At 42.3% G+C, this 11548-nt stretch overlaps 1 protein-coding gene across 1 annotated transcript in view; it reads right to left on the bottom strand.

Annotated features, from left to right (window-relative positions):
• Positions 1-6022: 6022 nt before the first annotated feature.
• The window catches only part of IPO5 (importin 5), a 105000-nt gene continuing 99474 nt past the window's right edge, over positions 6023-11548 (bottom strand). Inside the window, exons 23-26 of the mRNA XM_075852407.1 lie at positions 10908-11127; positions 10589-10817; positions 9100-9241; positions 6023-6868 (exon numbers count right to left, since the gene is read on the bottom strand). Of these exons, the coding sequence (XP_075708522.1) occupies positions 6782-6868; positions 9100-9241; positions 10589-10817; positions 10908-11127 (678 nt within the window). The 3' untranslated portion in view covers positions 6023-6781. The remainder of the gene's footprint in view (positions 6869-9099; positions 9242-10588; positions 10818-10907; positions 11128-11548) is intronic.

The raw sequence follows: 11548 nt of genomic DNA, 5'->3' as shown, positions 1-11548 counted from the left end.
TTTGGTTAAAGGATTAATATCCCTGCCTGCAAAATGCAAGAATGCCTTCCATGACCTCAGATATATTTTTGAGGTAATCGGTTTTCTACTGGCTAGTAGGGTGGAGATGACCGATTCTGAGAATCCTCTTTGCCGAAGGATTATCCTTTCAGTTTACAGGCTGTCAGATGGAGTTTCTGAATGTCGGGGTGTATTACTGGGCCCTGATATAGAAGGTCTGACATGTTTGGGAGAACCCATGGTTGGTGTGAAGACATTTTTCTTAACCACGGTCTCTTTGGCCAGAGGGGGGCTATTAGTATCACATTGGCCCCGTCTTCTCTGACCTTTTTTATTACTCTTGGGAGGTGGTTCAGGGGGGTGGGGGGCGTATCCACTTTCTTGACTCCAACACTGGGAGAATGCGTCTATTGCTGTTGGGTGGTCTGAAGGGTTTATGGAGAAGAATCTCTGGGTTTTTCTGTTTTCCTTGGACGCAAATAGGTCTATTGATGGGGTTCCCCATTTGAGGATGATTTCCTGAAATACTGTTGTATTCAGGCACCACTCTGATTGGTGAAGCCTTTCTCGGCTTAGGAAGTCTGCCACCTGGTTGTCCTTTCCCTTCAGATGAACAGCTGATAGCGTAAATAGGTGTTGTTCTGCCAGAGAAAATATTTGTGAGGATAAGTCCATCAGCGAGGCCGATCTCGTACCCCCCTGCCGATTTATATAAGATACTGTGGTCGTGTTGTCTGAATATATTTTCAAGTGCTGACCTGAAATTGCATGTATGGATCTCTTTAAGGCCTGAAGAACTGCTGCCAGTTCCCTGAAGTTGGAGGATCTTTGAGCGGTCTGCTGATCTCACTGACCCTGAAGAAGAGAGGAGTCGTAATGGGCTCCCCAGCCCCAAGGACTCGCATCTGTGGTCATGTTGAGAGTAGGGGTGAACTTCCATGGAATACCCCTCATGAGGTTCTCCCTGTTCAACCACCATCTGAGGGACATCCTTGCTGCGGAAGAGATGTGTAAGGGCTGGTCCAAGGAAAGAGTGCTCCTGTCCCATTGATTTAAAATGTCCCACTGTAGTGGTCTGGATCTGAAGTGAGCCCATAGTACGGCTGGGATGCATGATGTCATGAGGCCCAGGACTGACATAGCTTTCCTGAAAGATGTCGTATGGCTCAGGTAGATCTGATATCCTGCTTATCAGGGGACCGATTTTTTTTCTTCTGGAAGGAAGGACATCTGCTTGGAGGAGTCCAGCAGGGTTGCTAAGAATACACATCTTTTTGATGTGTTTAAATTTGATTTCTTTAAATTTATGTTCCATCCTAATTTTGTTAATATATCTCGGACTATTTGTATCTGTAGGGTCAAGGTTTGAGAGGTTTCTGCAACCAACAGGAAATCGTCCAGATATGGGATCAGGAGAATGTCGTTCATCCTGATGAGAGGTCATTTCCGCTATCAGTTTTGAAAATACCCTTGGGGCTTGTGAGATGCCAAAGGGGAGGGCTCTGTATTGTAGGTGAAATACAGACCCGTTGAGTGTCACTGCTACCCTTAGGTATCTTTGATGATGACATATGGGTATGTGATAGTAAGCATCCTCTAGGTCTATTGAAAAATAGGGAAAGACGACCCCCTACTGTAGGTCCTGTGGCGTCATTGTTGGTCCCTATTTTTAGGGTCCTTCTGGGGCCTGAAGAGAAAGGACTTATTCTTCCTAGTAAATCTTGAAGGTCTAAAGTCCTGTCCCCTAGGGTTAGGTCTTTTGTTATTAGGCCCTTTGGGACGAAAGGAATCTCTTGTTGGCCTTGTTTGTGCAGGGAACCCTTTCTTACTATCTAATGCTTTTTCCAGCAGGTCATCAAGTGGGGGCCCAAAAAGGTAATCTCCTGAGCAGGGAATAGCACAAAGCTTCCCTTTGGATCCAGTGTCCCCTCTCCAGGTTTTTAGCCAGATAGCTCGCCTAGCAGAATTTGACAGGGCCGCTGATCTGGCGGAAAGGTGTACAGCATCTACTGAAATCTGCGGCTTTGCAAAGTGTTGGAAGGGAGGCTAGGCTCTGATCCCGAGGGGTCTTGTCTTTTAAATGTAAATTGTGCGAGCCAGATTTAAAGGGATCTAGCCACACAAGTGGCTGCAATGCCTGGTTTAAAAGCCCCCGTAGAGGCTTCCCAGGTCTTTTTAAGGTAGAAGTCAGCCTTCCTATCCATAGGGTCAGACAAGGAGCCTAGATCTTCAAAGGGAAAGGAGTATTTCCTTGATATCTTGGCTACAGGAGCGTCAAGTCTAGTGTCCCAGTCCTTGCATGCCTCGTCCTCAAAAGGATACTTCCTTTTGAGAAATTTGGGAATACTTGTTTTCCATTCTTTTTTAATGAGGTTAGATAGGTTTCTATGGATAGGAAAGGTTCTATTCTTCTTAGGTCCTAGGCCTTGAAACATTATGTCCTGGACGGACAGAGGTTCTTTAGGATCATCTATATTCATAGTCGCCCTAAGTCTTTAGGAGTATGTCTATGTCCTCAGCTGGGAACAGATTCCTTTCTCCCTCATCCTCACCTGAGGAATGAAAAGGAGCTGTACTCCCCTTCTTCACCTAGTTGAGGATCCTCTTCAACTGAGGAATCAGAATCCATCCGGCTAGAAGAGGCAAACGGAGGATCTCTTTTCCTCTAAGGGTATGTGCACACACACTAATTACGTCCGTAATTGACGGACGTATTTCGGCCGCAAGTACCGGACCGAACACAGTGCAGGGAGCCGGGCTCCTAGCATCATAGTTATGTACGATGCTAGGAGTCCCTGCCTCGCTGCAGGACAACTGTCCCGTACTGTAATCATGTTTTCAGTACGGGACAGTTGTCCTGCAGCGAGGCAGGGACTCCTAGCATCGTACATAAGTATGATGCTAGGAGCCCGGCTCCCTGCACTGTGTTCGGTCCGGTACTTGCGGCCGAAATACGTCCGTCAATTACGGACGTAATTAGTGTGTGTGCACATACCCTTAGGGTATGTTCACACGATGAGAGGCATTTACGTGTGAAAAGACAGACTGTTAACAGCTGCCTCGTTTCACACGTAAATGCTCCTCCTCGCATTTTGCGACCCGTCTGAGACGCTCGTAAATCTTGAGCTGTGCTTCATTGAGTTCAATGAAGAACAGCTCAAATTACGTGGCAAAGAAGTGCCCTTCACGTCTTTGCCGAGGCAGTCCATTTACGCGTCGTCGTTTGACAGCTGTCAAACGACGACTCGTAAATTACAGGTCGTCTGCACAATACGTCGGCAAACCCATTCAAATGAATGGGCAGATGTTTGCCGACGTATTGTAGCCCTATTTTCAGGCGTAAAACGAGGCATAATACGCCTCGTTTACGCCTGAAAATAGGTTGACTCGCACATTCCTTGTTATGAACCTTATCCTGTTTTTTCCTAGGACAATCCCTGGCCTAAACATATGTACAAGAGAAAGGGAACAGTATTAGGTAAGGAAGAGGGTTTTTTCTATCTTACCCCATATTCCTGGCGTCAAGTACCGGACTGGAGGACTTGGCATCCGAGCGGTCAGTGCGTTCTGGCGCGTCTCCATAATGGAGGAAGAAGACTGGAGACCGAAGCTCCTGCTGTTTCTGGCCTAAATAGGCCATGGATTGGCTGGGAGGCCCTCGGCTCCGGATGCTGGAGCCCCTCCTCCCCACGTGGGTCACCGGAACACCGCCCCCTGGAGTGTTGGACACATCTCCACCAGGAAGTAACGCGTCGCGGCCACCGGAAGTCCCAGAGCGCCGCCACGCTGGGCATGGTCCGGCAGAGCCGAACGGGACCCCTGGAATCCACTCCCTGCCAGAGGAAGGCCCACAGTGTGGGCCTTAAACCACCTGCTTTTGCTGCAGCAGGAGGGAGGTGATGGACCGGGAGAGGAGGGAGTACCTGTACCAGACTCAAGGTTGCTCCCTCCAAAGGAGACTTATACCTTCCAGAGCACCCCTAGTGGAATAAGGTGAGACCTTGGCAGGGGGGTCTGCAACCCCGGGAGAAGTGCTTTTCTTCAGGACAATCCTTCCATCCGGAGGACAGGAAACCTGACTGGGTGTGTGGAGAGGTGTGTCCATTTTTATATCCTCAGGTTTCCTGTCCAGCGGATGGGACGTCTCTCCAGGGGTGCTGTCATAGGTGAAGGGGTAAACACCCCATTTTAGAAACTAGACCCCTCAAAGTGTTCACAACAGCATTTAGAAAATTTATGAACCCTTAAGGTGTTTCACAAGAATTTAGAGCAAAGTAGAGGTGAAATTTACATATTTTTTTTTTTGTCAGAAAATCCTTTTTATACTATTTTTTTTTTTATAACACAAAAGGTTTTACCAGAGAAACGCAACTTAATACTTATTGCCCAGATTCTGCAGTTTTGAGAAATATCCTATTGCGGTCATGGACTGAAGCACCAGCCTCCGAAGCAAAGGAGCACCTAGTGGATTTTGAGGCCTCCTTTTTATTAGGCACCATGTCCGGTTTGAAGAGGTCTGGAAACTCCCCAAAACTTTTGGAAACTAGACCACTTGAGGAATTCATTGCAGTTTTCATGGGGTGCATGCGACTTTTTGATCAGTTTTTATTCGATTTTTAAGTGGCGTGGTGACTAAAAAACAGCAATTCTACTATTGTTTTTTTATTCTATTTTTTTTACAGCGTTCACCGTGCGCTATAAATGACATTCACTTTATTCTGCGGGGCGATACGATTACGGCGATACCAGATGTTTATAGTTTTTTTTATGTCTTATGGCGTTTGCACAATAAAATAAATACTTTTTGTAAAAAATCATTCACTTTTTGTACCTTATTCTAAGAGCCAGAACTTTTTTATTTTTTCATCAAGAAAGCCGTGCCAGGACTTATTTTTTGCGTAACGAACTGTAGTTTCGATCAGTACCATTTTTAGGTAAATGCGACTTTTTGATCTCTCTTTATTCCATTTTTTGGGAGGTGAAGTGAACAATTGTGATTTTGGTACGGTTTATTTTCTTTTACGGCGTTCACCGCGCGGGATAAATAATGAAATAATGTTGTAGTTCAGGCCGTTACGGACGCGGTGATACCAATTATGTATAATTTGTTTGTTTATATATTTTTATTAATAATAAAGGACTGATAAGGGAAAAAGGGGGATTTTTACTTTTAAAACTTTTTTCACACATCTTTTTTTTACTTTATTACTTTGTCCCACTAGGGGACTTGAGGGCAGGAGGCCCTGATCGCAATTCTAATACACTGCACTACATGCGTAGGGCAGTGTATTAGAGCTGTCAGCTACTTACTGACAGCAAGCATAGTGGGTCCTGACTTTGTCAGGACACACTGGGCTTCCGTCGATGGCATAGCCATTGTTTGGTGTCCAGTTGCCATAGTTACAATCGCCGGCCGCTATCGTGTAGCAGGCCGGCGATGGTAGCTTAACCCCTAAGAAGCCGCGATCTCTATTGAACGCGGCTTTTAAGGGGTTAATCAGTGGGGACACAGCGATCGTTCTCCGCTGTAGGAGCTGCGGCAACTGCTGTACGAGACAGCAGCGGTCACAGCTCCTGCATGAGTCGGGAAGACGGCCAAAATGGCCGTTACTCCTGCGACGTACTATTCTGTTGCTAAGGCGCGAACGTGTCGGTCAGCGCGACGGAATACTACGTCGCTGAGCGCGAAGGGGTTAAACAGGTTTATTTTTGCAGCATTCTAAAATTTAATGCAGAACGAATGTCTGGCTGTTTTTATTAGTTGCAGTAGAGTGACTAATACAACGGAGTAAGCTGGAAATGTTAATGTCAATGCAAAAAAAATCATATTTAAGTATCAAAAGACGAGAAAACACATGTATAGTGTCAAAATCAAATTAATGCATATTTGATCACTAAAACATGTACAAAAAAATAAAATAAATAAAAATCAAAAAATATAAACTACATGCAATGTATACTGTATTTGTACTTTACGTGCGCCAAACAAGTCACATGACAAAGAAAGTGAGGCAGCAGTGGATCCGTGCTCAGACTGGTGTTTGTATTTCATGGTTTATTGAAGAGTGAAGGAGATATTGCCAGACATGCCAAAAAGACATTTCACATTCAAGGGCCTGAAGCTAAATGTTGTCCTATGTCAAACCACGTTATTTGGGTACTATGGATGACCAGAACTAATAAAAATATACCAATATAAATCTGTGCAAAATTAATTTTCTTGACCATCATACTTGAAAATGAATCCTATAATAGGGCAAAACACATTCTACAAACTTCCGTGTTAATACAATGTGGAGACCTTTGTCTTGACGATTATAACATCGTGCTAATTATGAACTCGACATACCACTATTGCGAATGGCATGGGGAGCACCATTTTAAAAAGCTTTGTAGGCCCTTTGGATACGCTAGATCTAAGTCCATGTGTCTTAAAATCCATCTACAGCAACCACACTCCTAATTAGTTGATAACTGAAGACGATGGTAAGCAGTTCTCCCTCCCAACAAATGTGGAAAACAGGAGAGATAGGAGGATAGAATATAATAATTCATTTAGAATTAGATGTCTGCAGGGAACATCCGTCTTCTTGAATCCATTTAACATTTGTTTTTTTTCAAGTCTGGGGTATGATGCATTTCTCCCAACTTAACGGCCTGCAGAAAAACTGCTATAAACACTACTGCTCCTTTTTCTCAAATCAAACATAAAGAAACCTAAACAGAAGAGGTAAGTTTATTTTGTGTTAGTTTTCCTGATATGTGCCAACAGTAGAGGTCTTCATGCAGCACTCAGGAGCTCTTGTAAAGCCTTCTGCTGAGCTGGATTCAGCTGTGATACACATTCTGTAAACAGTCCTCCAGATGCCTAAAAAAAAAAAGTTTTAATCGACAAGTAAAATCAACCTTGAATAGTATATAAAATGCCAACATATTAGCTTCAAATAACCTTTAGATAAAAATCCATGCAGATTTGTGGGAAAAATCAACAATATGCCTCAACCGCAGTTTTCTCGGGGGTGGAATTTTCTGTGGATTTCACCAATTACCATCCAAAAGTTGAAATTTGTGTGGAAAAAAAAAATAAAAAAAATCGACAGACAGATTTTCCAGTGGATTAAATGTCAATCTCTGCAGAGGAAAATATCCACTGCGTGTGAACGTGGCTTTAGGTCCAGCAAACCTGGTTTTGGATATTGTGGACTCTGCCTTCTACTTCCACTAGATTCTCCAATACTAACCAACGAATCAGGGGCAAACCTCAATTAAAATTGCAGTTACATGTGGCAGATTTTGCTGCAGGAAATATGTAACCATCTGAATAGGGTTGTTTCTGCAGCAACAACATGGATTTCTGCAGATTCCATTCAAATGAGTGGAACCGATTTTTATTTGCAGAAACTTCTACATCAAAACATGCCACATGTAAAACCACCCTTTCACTGCAGTTTAATAGTGTGTCAAAGAGGCTCTGTCACCACATTATAAGTGCCCTATCTCCTACATAATGATTGGCGCTATAATGTAGGGGACAGCAGTGCTTTTTATTTTAAAAAAACGATCTGTTTTCACCACTTTATTAGCGATTTTAGATTTATGCTAATGAGTTGCTTAATGCCCAAGTGGGCGTGTTTTTACTTTAGACCAAGTGGGCGTTGTACAGGGGAGTGTATGACGCTGACCAATCAGCATCATACACTTCTCTCCATTCATTTAGTCAGCGCATAGGGATCCTTTTAGATCACTATGTGCTGTCTTATACTAACACATTAACAATACTGAAGTGTTTAGACCGTGAATAGACATTCCACGGGATGTCTATTCACAATCGCTGCACTTCGTTACTGTTTCTATGGTAGTTACAGCAGAGGAAGCGTAATCTCGCGAGATTACGCTGTAGATGACAGGTTACAACGAGATCACGCTTCCTCGGCTGTAACTACCACAGAAACAGTAACGAAGTGCAGAGATTGTGAATAGACATCCCGTGGAATGTCTATTCACTGTCTAAACACTTCAGTATTGTTAATGTGTTTTCAGCTAAAAAAAAATAATCAGTATTCATTAAAGAGAACCTGTCAGCAGTTTTGAGGTCTTAAAACTGCTGACAGAGATATTAGGGGAGGTGATTGCCATTTCAAACACACTTTTTCCCCAGTCATTCAAGTTACATGACCGAGAAACAGACATTTGTTTTCCCCCGCGCGGCTGTTGCAAGTGCCACTGTTTTGAATGCCAATCAGGTGACCGCTGGAGCCATTACTCAGAGCAGAAGGGCTGGACTTGCAGCATGCAGTGAAAGAGCACTTAAACATCAAGTCCCGCCTTAGTGGCACTTGCGATCAGAATGCCACAGTAACTAAACATCAGCTTCTCGGTCATGCAAGTCGCATGAACGAGACAAAAGATATATGTTTAAAATGCCATTACAATACTATAGTTTAACTTTGGGTGGGGTTGATAGAGCTGTCCAAAATTAGATTTTACAGTTTTGGCCCTGAGAGTTGCTTTACACAGCCTTTTGTTAGAAAGTTTATTTAGGATCCAGCTTCAGCCTCTTATTTTTACAATATTAGTTTTAAAGTACATTCACCTCTTCCTAAAATAAATATGGCAGAGGCTGGGAGGAAAAGTATGGAGTGGGCTCAAAGGCTGAGCCCACTCCATAACTTCCGCATGCCGGCTGTATGGAACAGCAGAAACTTCACTGCAACAAACAAAGGATCCCGCTCGTTTAACTCCTTATATGCTGTCAATAGTGATCACGGCACCTAAGCCATTAGAAAGAGGGGGACGGCCCCCTTCAACATCCAATTGCTTTTGGAAGGTAGGGAGGAAAAACCAAAAATGAAAAACCGAAAAATGGTTAGGGATGGAAGGAGTGAAGCACTTAAACGAACTGTAAAGTCTTCCCATTATCCCAATTGACTGATATTTCCAGGTTACTTGTGATTTTATTTCTCTTATATATGTTGTGGAAGGTGGTATAGTACGGTACATAAAAGAAACACGTGTTTACTCAAGAGTTTTTAGCTCTTTTCCTGTGATCTATTCATTACAAAAAGTAAATTTTATGTATATTCAGAAGATGGAACTTACCTGAACTTGTCGTACTACATTAGCAAGTCTTTTGCCACATAATTCTTCATTTTTAATGGATTCATGGACTCCTCCATCTGCTATTATACTAAATATTTGGGGTAAATTTGAGTTGTTGGGTCCTAGCACAATAGGATTGTTACTGTGAATATAGATATAAAAAACACATTACCATCGATGCATTTTCTTTTGACCAATTCGAGAAACGAATCTAGTCACTTCCTACACACTAAGCAATAGAATAGATTACAACACTGTTTATAGAAATAGGCATCTATATTGCTCTAATAAAAGATTTGATCAAAGCTAAATGCAGCTGAATATAGGACACAACAATGCAGAATTTACATTTTATAAACTATAGAGAAAAAGAAAGGCACACGGACTGCTCTTGTATTCTGCTTCACTTTCAATTGAAGAGTGGATGGTCAGTAAAGTATGTGTAGACTGCTTATGCAGAAAGATGCTTCGGTTAATTAATGCTACGCTGATGGCACATACCAATGCACATGGTGGGCACCAATCTGCATCAACTCTGAAGCACATAACTTACATCACACTATCTCAAGTAGACTGATAAGGGACTGCTATAGTTCCCTGCAAGATAAGTTGGCACATTACGTGTCTGCACTCCTTCCCATACTAGAAACAAAAATAAAATAAGAGCACAACAGAAAAGTCTGAAAGTGCATATTTAGGGATATTTTTTCTATTATAATATATATATATATATATATATATATATATATATATATATATATATATATATATATATATAAATAAACCTTTCTCAAGCTATCATGAACCGAAACGTCGCTGTGTTGAGGTGAATAAATCCACCCTGTTTTCATCTACCTTGAAGTCCTGGTGCCGTTACTGCGTCCTATGTTTTTCTCTATCTAAAATGGGGAATTGATTCGGATTTGTTTGAGTGTGTGTTCTCATAATATATAAAAATAAATAGAGAGAGAGAGATATATATATATATATATATATATATATATATACCTACCTACACACACACACATACTAATCTAAGGATAGACTACAAGCCATTTTTATGAATAGGATCTGTGCAGCACCCCCACAAAGGAAGTGAAACATTACATTACATATACAGGCTTCATTGAAGTTAAAGGAATGTAATGTCCATGTAATGTATGAATGTGCTGGATCTTCCAGAGGGGGGGGGGGGACACGACATTCTTTGTACCCACTTTTACGAAGAAAATGGTAAGTGAAAAAAAAACCACGAAAGCAAAAACCACAGCAACATGGGGTACTGCAATTTTCTAGAACTGTTGCTTCTGTTCAGTGAGTTACTGAAGACAAATTGTTTATTTACTGAATAGAATCTATAGGCAAGAGGAACTAGTTTGCTGGAAGGTGAAAGTCGGATGGCACCATAATGAGATATATTATGAAGTTTTGTATATTAATATTTACTACTGATATATACAAACAAAAAAAAGTTACACTAACATTTTACCTTTCAAGAAGGTCACAGAGAAAGTTAAAAGTATGAACAGCTTCCTCTTTGTCCTCGTGCAGTGGCAACCATGACAGCCAGTGAGGCAGAACTTCATCCACATTAACGCAATCTGGCCTGTACTTCATTATTTTTCCTACAGCTGAGATGCAATTCTCTGTTGCATTAATATTCTCTTTGGTTTTAGAGTCAGGGGCCTGTATAACCCCGACAAGAAGTGGAAGAGCTTCTACAGTAGAGAGAGAAAAAAATAAAAAAGGTTTGTACATAAACTAAACACAAAAATAGCCCGTTGTACATCTACAATTAATCCTCATACCTGTACAGAAAGGACGATAATTATCACCACCAAACTGTGACATCACACCAACGCCATAAGCAGCTGCTTGACGAACCTCTGGACTGCTATCACAGATTGACTGTAGCAGAGGACTAAGGAAGTATTCAGCATACTTGAAAGAAGTGGGGCTACAGTGTTCAATAACGTCATCAAAGATACAAAGTCCCCACTGTCTGTCTGGCCATGGCCTATGAGGACACTTTAAAAAGAGAAAAATATTAAACTTTTGCATTTAAGAAAAAGCGTTTTTTTTTTTGTTGTTTTTTTTAACATGAACTCCTTAATGACTGCCCACCGTCTTTTGACGGCAGGCGGTGCAGGTCCCCAGCCTACGACGACGTCTTTTGGCGTCGCATTAGTTGAGGCTGATGAGCGCTCATCCTATAAGCAGGAGCTGTAACGAACAGCTCCTGATCTCAGAGCAGCCTCCTGAATAAAGTTGGGGGTGGGAAAACATTCGGACCCCAGCTGTTTAACCCTTTCATTGCTGCGGTCCGTAACCGCGGCATGATCAAAGGGAATTCCCCTCTTTGATCGCATCATCGGGATTCCAGTGATGCGATCAAACACCGGGGAATCCCTCTGCAGTCAGCCCTGGGGTCCTTTGTAGGTCCCCAGGG

Source organism: Rhinoderma darwinii, chromosome 2 (assembly GCF_050947455.1).
Source record: "Rhinoderma darwinii isolate aRhiDar2 chromosome 2, aRhiDar2.hap1, whole genome shotgun sequence".
NCBI lineage: Eukaryota > Metazoa > Chordata > Amphibia > Anura > Rhinodermatidae > Rhinoderma > Rhinoderma darwinii.
The sequence above is the reverse complement of the archived record's forward strand: the minus strand, read 5'-3'. Positions and strand labels throughout refer to the sequence as shown.